Consider the following 24,078-nt stretch of genomic DNA (forward strand, 5'->3'; position numbering starts at 1 on the left):
TTAGCACAAACCCACCACCAGCAATGGGGAACCTCTAATAACACCAAGATTCTAAAACAAAACCATGTTAGTATGAGGATGGGAACAAGCATATTTTCTGCTCAGGTTTCTTCCTTTTATGGGTCAAATATATGAGCATATTTTTTCTGTGCATAACTGCTAGCTCTCAGATACTTTTTGTTAAGTCAACTTGATTTAAACAGTTCACTAAATAAGAGACCTTAAAATCTTGAAATTTGTGGTAATTTAATATTCAATTGATAAAATGAATAGCAAATATGGTAGGGCAAAGAACATTGTGATTTATCAACCAGATTCACTGCCTATGGAAGCTTCTCCACAGGAATCTTCAAAATTATTATCTCTCTAGATAGATAATAATCACACACAAGCACATGAAATATATACACAAGTGTTAAGACTGTATAGGTCATACACTGTGATCCAATACTATTCCAAACTTTGGGAGAAACAAGGGAATGGCTTTAGAAAACAGGAAAGGAGAAATGTATGCTAGCTCTTTCTTCTCCCTGACCCTAACATCTCCTGCTTATTCCTGTGCATTCTCCCTTCCAATCTCAGAGGGAGATAAAGCAAGTACTCCTATAGCAGGGCAATAATTCAGTTCCTGTTTTTCAGACAGTAGAAAAGGACTATGACCCCTCTGGTATAGGATACTCCCTTTACCAATGTAGGATAGCACCTTCTCTAAAATGGAGAGCCTTGGAGAGTTTCACTGAGAGATTAAGTGACTTTCCCAGGGAATACAGCCAGTATCTGTCAGAGACAGGATTTGAACCCAGGTTTTACTGGCTCAGAGGCAAGCTCTCTATCCACTACACTACAATGCCTCTTTTTATCAGAAGGCACAAAAAACAAATGTATACTTATGGAAGAAATGTTTCACAATAGAGCCACCTCCCATAGGCCTCCTGCAATGAGCACACTTTGATATCCCTATTTCCTCTGAATCATTTTCTCGTTTCTTTTTCTATAGATAATTACTTCAGACACACTCAATATAAAGGATTAGAGGTATCCAAATATCTCATACCTAGAAGTAGAGTATTACCTATTCATCTAAAAGACAATAGGACGTGTTTTATTATTATCCTACAAAGTGAGTCAGCAAGATGAAGGGAGGTGGGGGGGGGGGGGGGGGGAGAGGCAGAGGGGAATCTAGACATAATTTACACACACACCAAAAAAAAAAAAAGCAAAAAGAGTGTCCCCATAGGGGGCATCCTTATTCTAGGAACAATTGCTGTTGATATTTTCCAATATGAGTTCAAGCCTAGAAGAACAATGCAGTCTTATATTTGTTTCGGGTGAACAAAAGTATAATGCAGGCTCTAAGAAAATAACTACTTTGACTTTTTTCATTTGTTGGGCTGCCTTATACAAAAGGTAGAAATGCAATTTTATTTAATGCAAACCCCAAATCACTCATTTGAAATTCAAATTAGTAAGCATCAAATGAAATATCTGACAATAAATGACCAAATCTATTAACTAAGTAAATTTTAAAAACCTCTCAATATAATCTAATTTGTCTAATTCCTAAACAACAACCAGACCAGGAGTTACAAAAGAAAGAAATTTTTTTAAAAGCTAGTTATTTATCTGGGCTCTTAAAGGTAGTTTAGATTTAACCGTAGAATGTTCCAGAATTTCTTCCACTTTTGACTTTTCCACAATGTTTACAGCTCTGTTTTCTTTATCCTTTCTGGAGGACTTTTTATGCTGTGGATTTAAGGGAAAGAAAAAATTAATAAGAAATGTAAGAAATGTAATATTATTCAGAATGTCACTTTAGAGAACCTTAACCTCACTATCAAAGTCTTCTGGACCAAAAGCAAGAAATCAAGTGATAATTCTGGAAATTTGATGATGGTTAGTTAGCCTAGAGTGAATGATTTAAGATGAACAAATGGGAAAAAATAAAAAGTTTACTTCTTCTGGAGGAAAGAAAATATCTATTTAAAATTATTTTAAAATAACAAGCATTTACATTTATGTAAAAAAAAACACCTCATTTCTCATTAGTGAACTTTATTTTTTAGGGTCCTCATACTCCCACAAATATCTCTGTGAAGCTGCCAACATGCTTCAAAGGAAGCACCAAAAGTATCCATTGAAATTAACTGAATGAAGTAGAGAAGACAAATGCAGGACTTTGATAGAAAGTCCAAAACCTGACCCATAGCCCTTTGAGCTACAGAATCCGATGATGGGCTAAATAAACCACTGAATTGAGTTTCTAAATCTGAAAAAAACAGGATGGAAGAAAGGAGGACCTTTTAAACTTGATGCTGATCTGGGTCTAGTGAAGCCCAGTTTGTTTACTTGGCTCTCCCCTGGGTCTGAGCCAGTTAATCTGCCAAGGTTATCAATGACCATGTCTGCCCAAAATTGTATGTCCTCCCAAACTACTCCTAAGCATGATGCTCAGGCTTAAAAAAATTTTTTTTCAGGGAGCTTTCATTCATTCATGAAGGCATTTCTTATCTCTTTCCTAATCTCCATTCCACCCCCCCCCCTTAATTATGTCAAGTATCATGAAGCACTTTACATACAAGTACTTCCTTTGGGCCTTACAACAATCCTGAGGTAGTTATTATGTCTATTTTATGTATGAGAAAACTGAGCAACAGAGATGTTAAATGACTTATTGGTCACAAAACTAGTAACTAAATGTTTATTGAACTGAATTGAATAAAAGTTTCCATGGTGGGACTCTTTAACTCGGGTATCCCTGACTCTCCTTGGCTCTCTATCCATTATGCTTTCTAAATTAGACTAGAGCTCTCCTACTCTTATTTCCGTCTCAGGTTTCTAGATTTGCTTCTCTCTGCATATAAAATGGAGATTAAGGCGACAAACCTCCAACAGAAACAAAGAAAGTCTCTGGTCTTTCTGTCATCAGCTTTCGGCTTAGTTTCATCAAATCCATGACTTTCTAAAAGGTTTCTGCTTCTTGCTATCACTCAAGAACATGTCAATGGAGTTGGGACAGGGAACTGACAACAGTGACTGATATCAAGGTTCAGACCACTCTGGGTGAGGATCTCGGTGATTGTTGGGAATGCTAGCTGTTCACACTAGGCTATCAGATAAAGATTTTGATTAGGCAGGTAGTGGTTCTAGACTAAGGTATGGCACAGCGGGTACTGTTTTTCTCTATCTCATGTCTTCAAAATATAGTTTTTAAAAAAGGTAACAACATAATTTTTCATGGAAACCTATTAAAAAGTTTTGTTCTTGAAAACATGTTAGGATTTTAAAATCTAGATTATATCATTATTTGCTTGGCCTAGACCTACTGTGGTTCATTAAGGGAAGCTTCTTTCACCAATGCAGACAGAAGCCTCATAAGTAACATAGAGTCCTTAAGAGAGGTGCCCGAGACCCTTAGGTTAAATGACTTGGCCTGAGCTCTTCCTTACTCCAAGGCCAGCCCTCCATTCACTATTTCCCAGGAGCTGGGGTTAGGAGACAGCAAACCTGGGTTCAAAGCCTGGCTCTGCTATCTACCACCAGTGTGACCTTACACAAATTAGGACTTAGATACTGCTAATGATTGCTGACAGCTCTTAATCTATAATCCTACTTGTGTGACCTTAACATCTCTAGTTCTTAGTTTCTCCTTCTGTCAAATTAAGATATCGGACTCACTATCTAAGGTTCATTCTGAAAGTCTTTAAATTGAATAGTAGTTATATTAGATGTATCGTAATATTCTCTCAGAAGTGGCATCATTAGTTACCTGGAAAAAAGGGATGCCGCCATTTACAGAATCATACACGCTACTGTCCACTCTTGGTTCTTCACTTATATTTTCATCAGTGAACTCCAGAATGGGCTTCTCTTCATCTAAGTCCTAAAAAGAAAGATAAACTCAATTCAACAAGAATTTATTAAGCAGCCATTCATTCTATACCTGTAGATAGACACCGAACATGCCCCTTTGTATAAAGAAAAGCACCCCATAAGCTTTACGTGCAGTGCACACACAAGAGACTATTAATGTCTAAAAACGTATAGAACATTGTAGGAGAGGCGGCTAAGGAACTAAGGATGAAGAAAGGGAAGACTCACAGGGTCATACAAAGGTGCTCGTACATGTAACAATTATAATGAAAGGCCATGAAGGAATGAAAAGAAACTGAGATTTTGACACTTAATTTTACCTGACTAGGGTCTTCTGCTTTGTTAATTACTGGCGTTAGTAGCTCAGATTGTTTCAGTCTTAGCTGATTAAGGAGTTGCTCCCGAGGTTCACTTCTCAGCAGTGTGGATGGGTATGAATATGTTTTCCTTTGTGGGGTTGTACCTTTAGTGGACATTGGAAATGAATAAACTAATTAAAATATCATTGTATAGTATAGAGAACTGAATTTTAAGTCTGGAGTTCTGGTTCTAATCTTACACCTGTTAATTGTTCCTTGTACAGGGTCTTAATTTCCTCAAATCTAAAATAAGAGAAATGAGATTATTCCTAAGGTCCCTGCAGAGTAGCACTGTGACCACCATCTCAACAACTGATACTGAGTGCTTCTATGCACTATCTCATCTGAGCCTTCAGACCCTCTGAGGTAGTAATGAGAATGTTTTTTAAAAAAAATCCTTACCTTCCATCTTAGAATCAATACTATGAATTGGTTCTAAGGCAGAGGAGTGTTAAGGGCTAGGCAATGGGAGTGAAGTGACCTGCCCAGATTCACAAAGCTAAGGAAGTGTCTGAGGTTAGATTTGAACCCAGGTCCTGCTGTCTCTGGGCCTGACTCTCAATCCACTGAGTCACCCAGCTATCCCCATGAGAATGATTTTTAAACAAACATACCAGAATTTTTAGATTGGAATGAATGTTCTTTAAAGCAGTTAAGTATTTTGGGAAGTTAGGTATTTGTTCCAATAATGATGCCACTACTGGAAGTATTTTTACAACACTTTTAACAGGTTATACAGAAAAAGTTTTTAATAATTTTGACACACTTCAGCTTGATCATTAACCGTTTCATCATCTTTGGCCCTGAATTACTTTAAATTATTTACAAGAATTGAAGATACCTTCAATGTACAAAGATTTGTCTCAACTGAAGATATTAGCCTTCTATTGGTAACCACTTGGAACATTTATAAGTTCTGGTATATCGTGTTTATTTTTCCTTATTCAAAATTCCTTTCTCAAAAGCTTTTCTTCCCTTCCCCATCTATTTTTCTCTTTTTCAGGAAGTTAACAGTAAATTCTATCAGCTTTTTAGAAAAAAGAAAATAAAAGACATTTCGACAGAATCTAGACATCTTCAATGGATCTCACTGCCTTTAAGATCAAATTCTTCTATAATAGCCCTAGAAGCCCTAGACTAACCTTTTGACACTGGGCCAGGTACTTTCCCTCTTTGGGTCTCAGTTTCAAGGGCTAGACTAGAGGAGTCCTTCAGTTCTTTCCAGCCCTAAGTCAGTGATCCTGTGATCTCAATCATCTAGGATCCAGCTCCCATTTGCTAACCTTATATCACACTAGTATCAAGTCCTTTCTCCACCTCTATCAGTTATGATTTTTCAATATCCTCCAAATAGCCACTCTCAGGCTTGTTTCCAAGCAGTTTTGTACAACCTATTCTTCCTATCTAGTTTTGCCCTATCCACTCACTCCAAGTCACACTTTCTAGAGTAGCTTAAGTAAAGTGGAAGAACACTGGGTTTAGAGCTAGAGGAGCTAGTTGTGCTGCTTAGGATCTGTGCGGCTCTCCTGGGACAGGTCAGTGAACCTCTCTGAGGCCGCTTCCACTTCTGAAAAATGAAAGAATGGCCCTAGATGCTTTCTAAAGTCCCATTGCTGAATTTCATTACTCTATGAAGCTTTTATTGATTACTCCAATCCATAATGATGTCTTTGTTCTCAGATATCCCATGGCCCTCCCAATCTAATACTATATGAAATATAGTACTGGCATTCTCTATTTTCCTTCTTCTTCTTTCTTTTTTTTAATAAACCCATACCTTCCGTCTTGGAGTCAATACTGTGTATTGGCTCCAAGGCAGAAGAGTGGTAAGGGCTAGGCAATGGGGTCAAGTGACTTGCCCAGGGTCACACAGCTGGGAAGTGTCTGAGGCCAGATTTGAACCTAAGACCTCCCTTCTCTAGGCCTGACTCTTAATCCACTGAGCTACTCAGCTGCCCCCTCTATTTTCCTTCTAAATTTGCTGTTCTTGTCTCCCCAACTAGGTTAAATTCCTCATCCTCAAGTGATGTGTTTGTTATACGTTAGGTTCTCATCACACCTAGCACAATGCTAGCTATTAAGTACATCATAACCAAGACAAGAATTTAATTAGTAAAATAAGAAATGTAATTCAACCTTATAAGCTATTGTAACAATAATTTGGTTTCCCATCTAAACTACCTGTTGGAATATCTAGTTTCAGGTCCTGCTGCAAGAAACAATTAAGTTTATTCCAGCCACTTTTCATGATATCATTAAGTTCTTGACTCTGTTCCAATAGTTTTTCCTTGTCATTAGTTATCTCATCATGAAAGGAGGTTAGCTGGCTGTCTTGTACTGCTTTTTGTCCATTGACTTTTTCCATGATCTCTGAATTGGATATAACACAATCTTGCTTTACAACCTAAAGAGGATAGAAATGAAGATTTGCCAAAACAATTAAAATCACCAGTACTTTAAAATGACATTTTTTTTGACAAGCTGAAAAGATACAAACTTTTTGATTCCACTTTATGGGAATATTGAAGAAATATCTTTATTTTACAAAAAAAAGAGAAATCAAGCCATAAAGAACAGTAGCAAGTGTTACATTCAAGCAAGTAAGTCGAGTCACAAGCCTATCAATTATCTTTTGCATAGTGACCAAGTACATGGTAGCATACTAAATACATGGCATAATATTGAGGCAACAAGCTTAAAAACCTCATAATCTCAAAGTATTATACATCAGAGGGTGGGATTGTCTCTCTTAAGAAGCAATTAAAATGAGTAATTTTTTTTTAATCCAAAGAAAGTGTAGGAGCTAGATGACTATAAAGGCTTTTTAATAAACTTCAAACAAGAGAATAAATAATCAAAGGATGAAATCAGGATCATTCACTGTCATGGTAATGCATTAAGGGGGAGTTCCAAAGGAAAAGGGTAAACTACTTCCAAAAGAAATATATTTTTAATGTAAATTTTCAGACAAAAATATTTAGTTTCTGGCCAATAATTTCCTTCTCAAAGTAGGTTCTGGTTAAAAATGTTACCTTTAGTAAATTGTCAAGTTCTTCTTTCCTTTTATGCAAGCCAGATATCCACTGATCTGAAAAATGGACAGTATTTGTATTCATTTCATCACACCACCGATGGCTCTCTTGAGACACTGTTTTAATGCTACAACTGAGCTTTTCACAATGTTTAATAGACTCTTCAAACAACTCAGCACTTTGATGGTTAAAATATCTGAGCTCTTGTGATAGATCATCAGAAACAGTAAGGAATTTTTTGTTGTGAGAAGCTGTATTGTTTATGATGTCCTTGGAATGCCTGTGGGGGTTAAAAAAAAAAGGCTTAGCCACAATTATGGATACTCGATAAAATAGGAATTGTGATTTTTACATGGTTCATAAATGAGCACATTTCATCTAAATTTTTTTTTACCATTAAGGAGATGAGATTCATGGCCTGAGAAGGGAGATGAATTCAAGAGTCTGCAATTTGTCTTTATGAATAAAGGAATTCTTGTCCAGTTTTTGATCTGCACTTAATCTTGTGAGGTTTCCTCTAGCAGCAGGTAATAATTTCTGTTCCTTATTCTTTCTCCCATGACTACTACTCTTTCCCCACTTTGAGGCTTGCCTAATCTCTAGGCCACCTATGGGAGACCTTTGGCAGTTACAATTCCCCTGAATGAAGTTGTATTTGAAAACTTTGATGTTTGATCACTTTCCATCCCCAGGGTTAAGAATGCTCCTTTAGCCTACGTCCCCAATCCCTCTTATCCTGAACCAATTCCTTAGGCCAGCATTGGCAAACCTTTTAGAGATCACATGCCCAAACTGCACCTTCAAGCCACCTGTGAACCTCTCACATTGCCTCAGAGAGGGGGAGGGAAGAAATACTCACATTGCTGGACAGAGGGGTGAGGCATGCAAAAAAAAAATGCCCTTAGGAATGGTGGAGAGGGGAAGGGAAGCAGCCCCCTTCAGCATATCAGGACACATGTGCCACATCTTCACCAACATGGCCTTAAGCCAAGCCCTGCTTCTCCCAGACCTTCTCTAAAACTTATCATATTACCCTAGTCAGTCTTACCTCTAAATCAAACCAAAACCACTGCTCTATTTATTATAAGCAGAATTTTCCAATAGATCGATGATCTATTCAATCATTCCTTTTACCTGGCTATCCCCAAAAGAGATGGCAGCCCCAATAAATGCTTTTAGCAGGCTCTTTCCCCTCTAACTTCATACACACTCAGGCCTCCCAATGTTTTTTTTAAAACAAAACAAAACTCTGCCTGTAATGCTACCATGTCTCTCTTGTGGTTTTCCCTGACAAACTTCTTGAACATGCTGTCTGTCCTTGTTTCTTCCATTTCTTCACAACACACTCAGTTCTCTGTAATTTGGCTTCCATTTTGACCTTTTTCTATTGAATATATTGACCTATATTCTATTGAAAAGACCCCCAAATTTTACCAAATAGTAATTATGATAACTGACTTTATAGAGGGCATTCAAGTTTGCAAATGCTTTAGTAATGTTATATTGTTTAGGCCCTTGTATCAATGCAATACTATAGGTATTAGCATGCTCATTTTACAGAATGCCAAAATGCCAAATCTAATGGCTTTCAGATTTATATTTCCAATAGATGTTTAACTTGTACTTGAGTGAAACAGGTTAAAAACTGAGATTATCCTTATCCCTAAACTTGCTTTTCTTTCTGAATGGCTTAGCTCTGCCAACAGCAGCACCACTTTCCTAGTCATCTAATAATTAGAACACTAGTCCTTTTTGACTCATCCTTTTTCTTCATCCCAAACATTCCACCAATTGCAGAGTTCTGCTAATTTTCTACCTCCACAATATTTCTTGCAAACTTTCTAACCTATCATTATTCTACTTCAGACTATCATCATCTTTCACCTAGACTACAGTGTTTATAAGATCTTGTCCCCACTATTCTCTTACCCTCCAATCTATTTAATTTACATCAGTGCTAGACTAATCTTTCTAATGCACAGATCTGATCATATCACTATTGCTAAAACACTTCTAAAGGTTTATCATTGCTTGGCATACATGTCCTTCCAAAATCTGGCCTAAACCAACCCAGCCTTCTCTCAAATAACTTCATCTCATACAGTATGGGTTTCTTAACATCCCACATATTCTCAAATATTTGCTGCCCATTAACATCCTAAATTTTCTTACATCTACACCTTTGCCAGTGTTGTTCTTCATATTTGAAACATTCCTTCCATAGCAATACCCCTCCCCCCCTACTGATAGAATCCTATTCCATCTTTCAAGGACCAACTTAAATTCAGATCCTCTAAAAAGCCTTTTCTGATTTCCCAAATTGGAAGTCTCTCCTTTATCTTGACCATTTTTTCCCTCTCTTTCAAAAATTCAAAACATGTGAAATGATATTACTATTCTTTTTCTAAATGATATCCTTGAAACAAATACAGTTAAGTAAAGCAGATCAAAAGATTAGCTATCCCTCATCTTGTAGCACTTTATACTTATTCTAATCTATACTTTATTTGGTTCACTCTCTTATTACCGCTAGCCGACCATAAGGGGCTTCCACTAAATGCATGTTGAATCTAATACATTCACTTTTAAATGCTACTAAAAAAAGTTATAAGCAGGAGTGAAAAACATCTTACTGTTGTGTATTTTCTTGAATATTTCTGAGTGGCTTCTTGATATTTTCACATGTCTCCTCCAAGGTACAGAATCTTTGTGCCCAAAGATTCATTAACTGGCAAAGTTCCTATAGGTTAAAAAAAAACAAAACAGAAAAACCAACCCTTAAATTCCATAATTAAACAAATAGTTAACTTTCAACCTACTAATTAGATAGAATAATAGAATAAAGCACTGATTTTTAATATTAAAAGGGGACAAGTAACCCAAAAATCAGGTGGGAAATCTCATAACTAAGAAGTTAGTGACTTATTTAAAGTTATCACACAATTACCAAGTGGCAGTGATAGAATTTGAACTTGGATCTCCTGATTTCCAGGGTCAAATGTTCTTCTAAATACAAAGAAAGGGGGACAGCTGGATAGTTCAGTGGATTGAGAGCCAGGCCTAGAGAAGGGAGGTCTTAGGTTCAAATCTGGCCTCAGACACTTCCCAGCTGTGTGACCCTGGGCAAGTCACTTGACCCCCATTGCCTAGCCCTTACCACTCTTCTGCCTTGGAGCCAATACATAGTATTGATTCCAAAACTAAAGGTAAGGGCTCAAAACAAATAAATAAATAAATACATAAATACATACACACAAAGAAAGTTATCAGTTTAGAATAAACACCCATAAAATTCTACATATGTGAATGACAAAGGTCTTCTCATACCAAAGTGTGAGACCAAATTGAATCAGGCATTGTTAACAACTTGACTATAATTCCCTTGCCACATCTCAAGATTAGAACATAAATAAGATTTGGTAGAATTTATTTAAAATACTTTAAATTCTGGCTTGAAAAAAGAGCCAGAAGTCCTGGAGCAGGGCAGGTCCTGCTGTCCAGGGAGCTTCATTTTCCACCAAAGGCAACTTGATTTCTTATACTAGAGAAAAAAGTTGTCACAAGGTTCCTTTGTCAGATTTGGTTCATGGAGCAACATCCCCACCTGCTGGGACTTTTAGGCATTTGTTACTAAAAGTCTATGATTGTACTACATGGCTACCTGGACAAATGGGTTTTAAATGGGTTTTTTCTCTACATTTACGGTTGAAATTTTCTCCAATTTGAAAGAAGTAATTATATGCTATGACAAAGTCACATATTGGGAGTGGGAGGATTCACAGAATAAATTAAAGAGCTAGAAAATTGTGTTTATACAGAAATTTCTTACATCAGTGTGCTGTAAATAACTCAAAAGTACTACTTAGTTGACTGTATGGTTTAACTATTCACTAGTTATGCAAAAGCAAAAAGTGACTAAATAAAGAATGCTTCATAAGAAACTATTCACATTACCCTAGGAAGACAGAAAAATCACTAATAATTATTAGTAATTAATAAAAACATAGCCAGGGCAAGTTGTAGGAAAGTTGTTCTTTAAATCAACTTTTAAACCTTAAAATGGACGCTATTGGGTCCATTCAGAAAGATTTTTAAGATACCACAAAGGCCTGTGTGCCACTGAGAAGGATATGTCAAGGAAAGAAGGCAGGTCAGGCTCTCTATTTTAACTATTCTTGTTAACTGGTGCTAAGTTCAGTTGAAGTACAATCGCTGTCAGTGCCCTCTACATTTCAGGAGCCCTAAGTAAAAGGCTCAGTTCATCCCACTTTAGTTATAATCCTGAGAAAGACAAAGTAAAATAAATCTCTCTGCCTCATTAAAGACCTGGGGAACAAAGGATATGGAATATTTCTTATACTGATAGATATGGTTGAAAAGTTGGTTAGTTTTGCTAAACTGTTTCCCCACTTTAAAATCTCTTTTACAACGGATGCATTGATGAATAAGGGAGGATAGGAAGGTCATTAAGCACGGTATTTTTAAAAAAGATAATTTCCAAAATTCTATCTTAGTTATACTTTCCATTTTCAAGAGTTGTAGTATTTTATTTCTTACCATATTGCTAAACTTTTACCTTTGGCATCGTCTTTTAGCCTGATGTAAACAATTCTTCCTTTTATCAATAATATTTAGGGGATATTATTCTGCATAAAGTAGGTATACTAACTGATTAAGACGCTATTTCCAATTGCTAGATATTAAAAATTATTTCTTTCCTTTTTTATTTTTTTAAAGACTAGATTTCCCTATCTCACCCTGGCTGAAAGGATAGTGACTACTCACAGGCCACCTGTTCTATTTTCAACATGGATTTATTTATTTATTCCTTGGGCAATTTAATAACCCTCCACTTTGGGGGGTGGTTCATGACATTAATGTGGGACTTGATGTGGACATCATATCAGTATAAGATACTATAACTCAGAACTCTGGAGCTTAAGAGATATGCTGTCTTCAGATTCTCTGGTGGCAGGGACAACAAGCATGTGCCATCATATTCAGCAATAATAAACAGTTTAAAGGGCATTAGTAACTTCTAAAATTTTTAGAATGCTTAAATTTCTTCCAGAAAAGGTGGTCAAGTTACCCATAACCTCATAAAACCAGCTGTTCATTTGATACCTGTGATTGGGTTTGCTTCAGTGTCTTCAGTTCATTCGTTAAGGTTTCACAATGCTTCTGAGATTCAGTCAAGGAAGCAACAGTATTTTCCTGTAGTTCATGTAGTTGTTTACAGAGTATGCTGAGAAAATCATCCATTTCCTTTTTCTGATCTTCTATCTTTGAAGAAAAAGGATTTAGTTTCCTTTGTAATCTGAGGTTCACTTTCAAATATTAAAAATAAAACATTTGTTACCTTATCGGCTACTGACAGGAAAATCTTGAATTTACAATTCATGTGACAATTGAGTTCCAATAGAGATGCCACCACAGGGGAAAGAGTCATTTCCAGTGATTTATCAAGCTGAGTTTTATGTTCTTCCTAGGGTTATTTTGTTTTTAAAGAAAAAAAAGAACAGTTACTAATCCTAACACTCCAAACCAGGACCATTAAACTAGTTAAGAAATTGTTTGAATCTAAGACAAACTGTTTAACATCACAGTAAAACAAGATTATGCTCTAATCACTGATGCCAAAGATAAGTTTTTTGAAGGCCTACCACATTTTCTAGAAGTAACATAAAAAAAGATGTTACATTCATTATAGGCAATTGGAATGCTAAAGTGGAAATCAAAAGATAACTGGAACAACAAGCAAATTTGGCTTTGGAGTACAAAATGAAGCCAAGCAGAAACTAATAGATTTTTTAGGATAATTTGCTAGTCATAGCAAACACATGGACATCACCCGATGGTAAATATCAAAATCAGGCTGATTACATATTTTGTAGCCAAAGGTAGAGAAGCTCTACACAGCCAGTTAAAATAAGGGCTGGAGCTAATTATGATTCAGATCATGAGCTTGTAAAGATGGGATTGACTCTCCCCTTGCCTACTTTTAAATTTAATCAACCAAAAGTGTAGACACCCCTACTTAACACTAAGTAGGGGAGGTCTGCAAGCTACTTACTAAAGTGGATGACAACTCCAGAAGCAACTGACCACCCCCTGGGCAGTACTAAGCAAATTTAAAAACTGAAATTGGTCCCCATAAAGTGGAGGAAGGAACAGAAAGTGACATAAAAAAAGGACTATAAAAGATGATTAACTTCCTGTGCAAGAGGTCTTCATCCTGAATTTTCAGGTTGAAGGAGCTTAGACTGGGACTGCAGCTCTTGGACTGCTTCTGGTAAGACTGCTCCTGGATCTTCTCCTGGTGAGTGAAAAGCTGACCTTCCATTCCTGGCTTCTGGAGAAATTAGTTCCTGAGAGGCCTCCCCTTCTTGGAGGAGGTCACATGAGTTGAACCCTTACTTAATTCAAAACCAAATCCTTCAGCTGAGAGGTTAACAAGCCCTGCATGGGTTGAGCCTGGGACTGGAGCAACATTTAGGGTGATAAGCTAGACTTCACAGTATTATCTTAAAATTCTCATATATTTTAGTCAAACCTTTAAATTAAATTCCTTATAAGTTTCTTATTGCAAAATTCAGACAAATTGAAAAAAGTAGGAAAAACCATCAGATCATATAGGTAATGACCTAAATAACATCCCTTATGAATATGAAGTGGACAGGATAAATAGATTTAAAGTATTAGGTCTGGTAGATAGAACGCCTGAAGAACTACATATAAAGGTTTGCAATATTGTTTAGGAGGCAGCAACAAAAAGCATCCCAAAGAAGAAAAGCAAGAAAGTCAAATAACTAATGAGGCTTTACAAATAGCTGAGGAAAGGGAAAGGAAAGACATACCCAACTGAACTTACAATTCCAGTGGAGATAAGGTTTTCTTAAATAAGCAACACAAAGAAAATAGAATGGGAAAGACAAAGAGAGCTCTTCAAGAAAATTAAAAATCCAGGGAATTTTCATGCAAAAATGGGCAAGGCATAAGACAAAAATGGTAGAAACTTAACAGAAGTAGAAAATATTAAGAAAGAAAGAAGTAGAAAAATAAGAAGAGGCAACAAGAATATACTAGAAAGTTCTTAACATCATCAATAACCATGATGCTATGGATACTGACCTAGAGTCAGAGATTCTAGGGAAGGAAGTCAAGTGGACCTTAGAAAGCAATGTTAATAAGGCTAGTGCAAGAAATTGGGAACAATTTTTTATAGCAAATATCTCTGACAAAGGCCTCATTTCCCAAATACATTAAGCCCCAATTTATAAATGGTTAAAAGACATAAACAGGCAGTTCTCAGATGAAAAAATTAAAACTATATCTCTATATATGCTCCAAAATATTTATAGCAGCTTGCTTTATGAGGGCAAAGAACTGAAAATTAAGGGTCTATCTATTAATTAGTGAATAGCTAAATAAATGGTGGTATATGATTATGATAGAATACTAATGCACTGTTAGATACAAGCAGACTAATTTTTTAAACTCAAAAATTACATGAAATAATGAAGAGTGAAACAACTAGAACCTAGAGAACAGTATATGCAGTTACAGATTTAATATTTGAAGATTTATTTATGATTGTCTCCAAAGAATGAACTGAGAAATGGAAACATGAAGGACATGATCTACATATTTTGCCAGATATAGTCTTCTTGTTGGTATGGAGAGGAAGGAGGAAGAGACTAAATAAAAAAAAATTTTTTTCAAAAAAAAGCTATCGATAGTCATATGAAGAAATGTGTGAAATCACTATTGATTCAAGAAATACAAAGTAAAGCAACTCTGAGCTACCATCTTATACCTATCAGTGTGGTTAAATATGACCAAAAAGGAAAATGATAAATATTAGAGGGAATGTGGGAAAACTGGGACACTAATGCTTTGCTGGTGGAACTGTGAACTGATATAACCGTTTGGGAGAACAATATAGAACCATGCCCAAAGGGCAATAAAACTATGCATACCCTTTGACTCACCAATACCATTACTGGATCTGTATCCCAGTGATCAGAGATAGGGAAAAGGGACCTACTTGAAGAAAAATATTTTTAAAGTTCTTTTTGTAATGGCAAGAATTGTAAATTGAGGGAATGTCTATCAATTGGGTAATGCCTGAACAAGCTGTGGTATATGGCTATAATGGAAAACTATTGTACCATAAGAAATGATGAACAGGATGAGTTCAGAAAAACTTACTTGAAAAAAACTTGAAACACTGACATGAACTGATGCAAAAGTGAAAAAAATGAACTGATGAAATGAACAGAACCAGGAGATCAGTGTATATAGTAACAGAAATACTGGATAATGATCAACTATGAAGGTCTAAACTATTATCAGCAAAACAAGGTTCCAAAATACCCCCAGGAGCTCATGATTAACAAAGAAAAGACACTATCCACGCCAAAGAAGGAACTGTTGGAATCTAACTGCAGATCAAAGCATGCCATCCTTCACTTTATTTCCTTGATTAGTTTTTTTAAAATTATATATGTACTATGTCTTCAGGCACAACACAGGGAATATGGAAATACATATAGCATTAAAGCACTGGTATAACCTATATCAGACCATTTACTTACTTTGTGGGGTGGGGGTGGAATGTTATTTGAACTGCTAAATGTCAGAAAATAATTGCCAAAGATTGTCTCTACATGTAATTGAAAAAAAAAATAAATAAAATTATTTTTAAAAAATTAAAAACAACAACAATAAGGCTAGTAGAGTTGAATTACAGCTGAGCTATTTAAAATCCTAAAAGATGATGCACTTGATATGCCAGCAAATTTGGAAAATTCAACAGTGACAACTGGATTGGAAAAGATCAATATATGGCCCAATCCTAAAGAAGGGCAATGCCAAAGAATGTTCAAACTGTTGAATAATTGTGCTCATTTCACATGCCAGCAAGGTTATGCTTAAGATTCTGCAAGTTAAGTTTCAGTAATATATGTGAGCTGAGACTCACCAGAAGTTCAGGTTGGTTTTCAAAGAGACAGAGGAACCAGAGACCAAATTGCCAACAATCACTGGTTTATGGAGAAAGCAAGGGAGTTTCAGAAAATCATCTACTTCTGCTTCATTGACTATGCTAAAGCTTTTGACTTATAGGAATGTAGGTAAGGGATAAAGTAAATTTCATGGATTAGCTTTAAGAGGAAAATAGGAGAATTTGGATACAAGCCCTGGGAGAGGATTCTGAGGAGAGGATTGTGGGAGTTTGTACTGTCATTAACTGTCATTAACTCTGTAAAAGCTGGCTTGAAGCTTAACATAAAAAAACTAACATCCTGGCAAACAGAAGGAGAATAGAAATAGTATCAAATTTTCTATTCTTGGACTAAAAGTAGAGACATCACCTTACCAGCAAAGGTCTCAGAGTTTAAGTTATGGTTTTTTCAGTAGCAATGTATATGGTTGTGAGATTTGAACTATAAGGAAAGCTGACTGCTGCTGAATCAATACTTTCAAATTGTGGTGCTGGAGAAAACTTTTGACAGTCAGTCCCCTGGGCAGAAAGGAGATAAAATTAGTCGATATTTAATTTAAATAAATTAATTCTGATTATTCATTGAAAGGACAAATATAGAAATTGAAGTTTAACTACTTTGGCCACATAATGAGAAGACTCATTGGAAAAGACTGATTCTGGGAAAGATGGACGGGGATGGCAGAAGACAAGATGGATTGACGATGTCATGGGAGCAACAAACATGTGCTTGGACAGTCTTTGGGAAACAGTGGAGGATAGAAAGGACTGGTGTGCTATGGTTTATGAAGTCACAGTGTCAGACAACAATTGAACAACAACAGTACCCTACATATCCCTGAGTATTAGAAGAATCACTAAATGTTAGAGGTGAGAGAGACATTTTGAGATTTCTTCATTTCATAGGTAAGGAAAATACGACCCAAGAAAGTTAAGTGGCACCGAAGGAAACAAAGCCATTATGAAAGTCACTGGTGAGCATTCATCCGTAGTTTGTTTCTTCAGAATAATATGTGCAAAAGTGGGGAGCTCATAAAGACTGGAATGGGACCTGACATTTTGGTAAGAAACAAATAAATCAATCCTGGAAACTATAGCTTTGCAAGGTAGCTGTACTTGGAAAAGCAATAGAAAACAAACAAAAATCTGCCACAGAATCACTTGGCAAAAATCCTAGAAAAGGATATTAAGTAATCACTATTTGTGGTGGTTTGGTCTTGTCACACTAATCTAAACTCATTCTAAGGCAGTGATAGGCCTAGATACAAGTCACAGGGAAGAAGAGGATGCTATCTTTTCCCTTTAGCAGAGCACCTTACACATTAACAGAAAATAAATAAATAAAAAGTTTGCAAAATTTGAATGGAACTGAATTCAGTAAGGCTTTTTGATTTTGTTCCACATAACCTCTTTAATAAATAGATCACAAAATAATTTGGACTTACAATTGCCTGAAAAGCCATACTAAATAGAATAAAATGGCTCACAAACACTCCTCTAGGACACTACTCATGATCCCCCCTACCAAATTTTTTTAACCAAACAAATATTAAGCAACAGACCTTGTGACCTAAATGATGGGGGAAAGACTTGTTTATGAATTCTGGAAATGACCCTGTACTAGGCAAGATAAGCAGATGACTTACACACTGGAAAACATATCTATGATCTCTGGTCAAAAGATATGTATATAAGTGTGAGTATATAACTGTATGCATATAAAAATGGCAAAGTACAAATTCAACTGAAAAGAGAGTTACATGAAATTTAACTTAATTAAATATCATAAAATTAAAGTTTTGGCCATTAGTACTGAATGCAAAAAAATCCCACTATTATTAGATATAGCTTCTGTACTGACAGAAAAGAGAAAGGCACATATTCAAGTCTCTTAGATCTAGAATACTTAATAGCAATAAGAACACAGTTAGTTGCTTCCTATAGTCCTGGAACTGCAGAAACATTATGATACTTGGCCATCTTTCTACAATACTATAGCTTTTAAAATAGCTACCGTATATTCCTGCCAGGCTAGAAGGTCAATAATTAATATTCTTAGAAGGGAGACCATCAATCCTAATGTCTCCTGGCTCCAAAGGCATTATTTTACATTGTACCCATCTGAATGTACCCAGAGATAATAGTTACTTAAACAATATGTGATTAAATAACAAATAGATCCCTGGTTCACATATCTAAGGATTAAATTATTATTATCTCTTTACCTTTAATTTTATAAATCAGAAGAGTTGTGTGAGGGAGTGGGACATGAAGTAAGAGGAGGCAGGTCTATCCATTTGATGTCAATTATTTGTTTTTTTAAAGAAAAAACAAAACCATGCATATCTGAAATACCATCTTAGAAATACATTATTATTATTATTATACTATTATAAGTATTTAGTTCAATTCAAGTATTTAGTATTGTAGCTCAAATTTCCAAAGTGCTTGATCTACATTATTCTTTTTTGATCACCATAATGATACTGTTTCTATTATAACTGACTATATGGCTTAAGCTATAATGCTGATCTTTAATATAGTTTCCTAAGGACATAAAAGAATTTACTTACCAACAATTTCTGAAGGACAGTTTTACTTTCAGTTGTTATGGATTCTTCTTTTAACATTACATTTGAAATTTGAGAAACATTGGTAGATACTTTTTCTAAGACTGAGGTTAGAGATCCAAGTGCAGTTGTTGTAATACTGTCTAGCGCAGAGGAGCTAGTAGATAACAGACGACCTATAAAAAGAAAATATGATTTAAAATTGGATAGTTCTCAAAGCTGACAAGTTTCACCATCCAATTCTTTATTCTCTTGACCCTTCCAGATCACTCTACTTAAACATCCAACATCTAAGGAACTCCTTGTGACCAAATCCAATGAGGAGTCCTCATCCTCTGACCTACTTACAGTTCATGTATTTACTACTAACCAAGTCTCTTAGAATCTACATACTCTCCTTCCTTGGTCTCTTTAACATCATACTTTGCTTGTTTTCTTCCTTCCTCGTTAACTACTTCTCTGTCTCCTTTCCTAGCCAATATTCTGACTCCTGAAGATTAAGTATTTCTCAAGGTTCTCTTTTTTTATCTCTTCTTTCTTTATTTGCTCATCTGACAATACAATTAATTCCTATTATTTCAACTATCAGTTCTACACAGATGACTTTCAAATTTAAACGTTCAGTGTTGACATTTATCTTTACCTCTAGACTTGTGTCTAAAACTGCTTATTGGACATGTCTACCTGAATGGTCCAGAAATATCTCAAACTTAATAGCTTCAAAACCAAGATTATAAACTTTCCCCATAACCAGTTCCTCCTTATGACTTTACAAAGTTTCTTTTCTTTCTTTTTTTTTTAAACCCTTACCTTCTGTCTTGGAGTCAATACTGTGTATTGGCTCCAAAGCAGAAGAGTAGTAAGGGCTAGGCAATGGGGGTCAAGTGACTTGCCCAGGGTCACACAGCTGAGAAGTGGCTGAGGCCAGATTTGAACCTAGGACCTCCCGTCTCTAAGTCTGGCTCTCAATCCACTGAGCTACTCAGCTGCCCCCTTTACAAAGTTTCTTAAGTGACATCAACATGTACTCAGACTTTCCTACATTCAGAAAGAAACTCGTATTAACAAATTCTTCTCTCTACCTCATCTTTCACATCTTAACAATTTAAAAAGTTGTTTAAATTACCTGTTATTCTAACACAGAACCTCATGCACACCCACCTGGACTATAATAGCTTCCTTATAATTTTCCTACTCACACTATCCAACCCTCAAAACTATCCTTCTGTTACTATATTAATATTTCTTTATTTATTCATCTGGTCTTGTTATTCCTTTTGCTCAAAATCCTTCAGTAGCATCCTACAGGCTATTATAAATAGTGGGGAAAAAAAAGAACTCATACTTCTTAGCCCAGCATTCAAGGTCCAGATCAATCTGAAATCTGTTTAGGTGGCTTTCTAAAGACTAGATACTAAATACATACTTCTGTATGTATGCTATGCTCTGGCCAAACTGGCTTACTCGTTAGGTACAATAATTAAGAGTTTATTGAACTTATTGAATTGTTGTCCAATAACTTATTAGAATCTGCAGTACTGAATGTGTATGTATACACACACACATACACATAACTAAATAAATGAGCCCCTGAATGGAATTAAGAAACAAATCTATTCTAATGAAATTTATACTTCAATGTTATTCAAACAGTATCATATAATTAGCTATTGAAGTATAATTTTGTGGTTAGACTAGAAGATTAGACCAGGTAATTCTATTCCATCCTAAATGAGAAGAGAAAACTGAAAACTTGCTTATGGTCACAAAGTAGTGAAAATAAGAAACAATCTAGGTTTCTATACTTCTAACCCAGTGCCCATTTAATGACTCTGAGGTAATGGGGTATTGGAAAATGTGCTGGGCTTGGGGGTATATTGATTTAGAATCTTGAACCCTAGAAACTACATTCCCCACAATCCCCTTTTCCTTTTCAGGTGTGTAGGTCTCCTTATGTTGATGGAGTTTGGAGTTTCTGTTTTCTGTCCACACAGCTCTCTCTGGCTCAGACTAACAGGAAGGAGGGAGTTTTTTGGGTGTTCCCTGGAGTTTTTTAAATTCCTCTTAGTTCTAAGTGGATTTAAATAAACAGTATTAAAACAATACTTGGAGTATTGAATATTAATTTTAATCTTTACACTTTAGGGGACCTGAAGGGATTCTAGAACTCAGCTTGTTTTTTCCTTTTCTTTAAAGCCAGCAGCCGGTTACAGCCTAGCAACCCAGTAGTTTAAAAACTGCTACTGGTTTGCAACCAAAGCTGCTTTTCTGCTGGGAGTTTTCAAACCCCATCTCTAGTCGCCCAGCTGTGGCTCATTCCTCTAGGTCTCCTTCCACCTTCTGAGCCTCTGGCAGCTGTGAGTATTTTTACACCCTGGCCTGCCTGCCTCCTACTGGCCCAGCTGCCTTAATTTAGGGGACTTGATGGAGAAGCCACTCCCCGCCCACAGCCTGGAGAGCAGCCCAATCTTTCCAGGGTCAGAAAACCATTGGGCTTGAACAACATTTTGGCTGTGGGACAAGGACAAGTCATCAAGCCTCTCTGATTCTCAGTTTCATCATCTACATACAATTATTTATAATTTACATGTAAATACCTACCCCAAAGATTTGCAATAAGAATCAGAAATTAAAAAACCTAAATAAAAATACTTTGTAAAATTTAGAGCAGTATACCCAGGTATCTGGGGTATCTAGTTCAGATCTATGATTTCTTGAGTGTAAAGATGTAGTATGGAGACTTATCCATAAAAGCACCTCTACAACTCATTGCCAACTTATAGTCTGAGAAGGCAGGCTGCCTGGGGTACTGAGAACATCTGTGATTTGCTCAAGTTCACATTAGCCTATGTCAAAAATGGGACTCAACCACGTTGGCTTCCTCTCATTCAATTGGTCATGAGAGAATTTGACCAGTGATGGCCATAATATGACATACTAATGGAAGAAAATGATAGAATCCATGCCTATGACTATAATGAAGATAGTATTATCTCTATTAGAAGCTCTGCCTTAGAAGGCAGCTAGCTGGCTCAGTGAATAAAGCACCAGGTCTGGAGTCAAGAGGACCTGGGTTCAAATCTGACCTCAGACACTTCCTAGCTGAGTAATTTGGGCAAATCACTTAATCCTGATTGTCCTACCCTTGCCTTTCTGTCTTAAGAGTTGTTACTAAGACATCAACTAAGGAGGGGGCAGCAGAGTGGCTCTGTGGATTGAGAGCCAGGCCTAGAGACAGGAGGTCTTGGGTTCAAATCTGGTCTCAGACACTTCATAGCTGTGTGACCCTGGGCAAGTCACTTAACCTCCATTGCCTAGCCCTTACCACTCTTGCTTTGGAACCAACATACAGTATTATTCCAAGATGGAAGGGAAGGGTTAAAAAAAAAAAGACATCAAGTAAGACTTAAAAAAAGTTCTGCTCAATAAGACAGATTAAACATTGAGTCAAGGGATAGAAGAATTAGATCTAGACTAAAACACAAACATAAAATATATTTCATATTTCCAAAGTCACATTGATAATATTTTGCTAAATTTGAGACCAACATACAAATTAAAAGCTTAAATAAATTAGGTCATTAAAAATATATATTTGAACACTGAACTTGAGCTTACCAAATAAAGTATTATATGAGTCTAACATGGCTTTTTGTTTTTTGGTGCCATCCTTTATCAAGAATTCCATTTTTTTAAATAAGTTATTCAGGTCTTTGCCAAACATCTCCTGGGCTTCAGCATTATGCTTATCAACTGCTTTTTTACGATCCAGCTTTGAATGTAGACCAAATACATCTTTTGTAGTCTCTTCAACAGTACTAAGTAACTATTTTAAAAGAAAAAAGAAAAATAGCATTGGTAAGATGAATATAATATACAAGTTATGTATCTAAGATATTTAGAATTCAAAATGTGAAGGAGAGACAACTTAAGTGAGAAATGATGGTGAAAAGAGGGGGCAAAGAAAGATAGTGATACTAACCAAGTGTGAAGTTATACTTTTTGTCCCTCCACAAAGAAGTGTTTTTTTTCACTCTATCAATTGGATTAATTACCTATTACCACTTCCAGTGGTCAATGTTCTTATATAATTTACTCTCAAATTAATCATTCACTGAAGCACAGCCGCATATTAAAGGATTCTATAATTATTTTTAAATGGTAATTAAAGTTAACTCAATTATTCTTGTGTATATCAAACACATACTTTATTTATGCTATTTCTTGCTTACTATTGTGGATCAGTGAGAATTTATAGCATTTCAATTTTTCCTCTGTTGTGGGAATATAGTTTGATATTCAAGTTTTCTCAGATTACTTTGAAACCATCTGTTTCTTATTTTTTTTACATGAGTTTCATAAAGTGCTTTTTTTTCTTGATTTGAGAATAATTTGTATAGTATAGGTATTATTAAATATTCTTTAAAAGCCTGAAAGAATTCTATACATCTATCAACCCAAGAGGGTCTTTTCCACTCCTTGGTAGTTCCTTTATAATTAGCTCTAAAGTCAGATTGTTTTCATGAATTGACTGGTTTTGCTAATATGTTTCTTCCTTTTTTAAAACAATTCATTGTCTTATAATAAAGATGGCTCTCTGAAAGGGGGTAAAAGGAGAGATATAAGAGGAAATCTGGGTGAGGCAAAAAACAAAAATCAATTAAAAAATTTTAAAAAAGAAAGCAATGTGTTTAATTTGTCATATGCTTTCAAAAGCAAGATATGTGAAACAGAGATTCACAGTATCATATACAATGTTCTTCTTTCATTCAACTTTTATGTGGAATTGTGATAGGGTCAAAGAGATGTTAGGGTCTGACCCAGTCAGAAAAGAGCCATGAATAAATGTTGGCATCTGACCCAGGGAGAAAGAAGCTACAAATAATTCTCACAAAAGATGCTTCTGTGTTCTCTCTAAGGCTAAAAACTTGTTTGATGTGGGTTGCAAGTGTCTTATCTGGGGAAATGTTCAAGGTTTATTCTGGAGTGTTTTCGTAAGCTTCTAAGAGATGTTTATGTTCTGTTCCTGGGAAAGTTTTAGACTCCTGTACCAACCCTCCATAAACCAAAAATCTTTATGTCATCTCACAGGCAGATGTTTCACCAATACATGTATTTCTTGACATATGAAACTAATTGCTTAATAGAACCCTCTCTATAAAAGCTTGCCTCTCTGTCATAATAAATGGAGTTCATGCATAACCCCCATCTGGCTCTACTTTTCTATCTCCCCCCTCCTCCCT

At 35.9% G+C, this 24,078-nt stretch overlaps 1 protein-coding gene across 1 annotated transcript in view; it reads right to left on the minus strand.

The window, feature by feature from the left end:
• Window positions 1–227: 227 nt before the first annotated feature.
• Window positions 228–24,078, minus strand: part of KIF11 (kinesin family member 11) — a 58,373-nt gene continuing 34,522 nt past the window's right edge. The window contains exons 14-23 of the mRNA XM_001375353.3: window positions 22,454–22,661; window positions 18,839–19,011; window positions 12,621–12,746; window positions 12,386–12,544; window positions 9,895–10,001; window positions 7,262–7,541; window positions 6,411–6,633; window positions 4,191–4,333; window positions 3,767–3,880; window positions 228–1,743 (exon numbers count right to left, since the gene is read on the minus strand). Coding sequence (XP_001375390.1) covers window positions 1,612–1,743; window positions 3,767–3,880; window positions 4,191–4,333; window positions 6,411–6,633; window positions 7,262–7,541; window positions 9,895–10,001; window positions 12,386–12,544; window positions 12,621–12,746; window positions 18,839–19,011; window positions 22,454–22,661 — 1,665 coding nt within the window. The 3' untranslated portion in view covers window positions 228–1,611. The remainder of the gene's footprint in view (window positions 1,744–3,766; window positions 3,881–4,190; window positions 4,334–6,410; window positions 6,634–7,261; window positions 7,542–9,894; window positions 10,002–12,385; window positions 12,545–12,620; window positions 12,747–18,838; window positions 19,012–22,453; window positions 22,662–24,078) is intronic.

Source organism: Monodelphis domestica, chromosome 1 (genome assembly GCF_027887165.1).
Source record: "Monodelphis domestica isolate mMonDom1 chromosome 1, mMonDom1.pri, whole genome shotgun sequence".
Taxonomy (NCBI): domain Eukaryota; kingdom Metazoa; phylum Chordata; class Mammalia; order Didelphimorphia; family Didelphidae; genus Monodelphis; species Monodelphis domestica.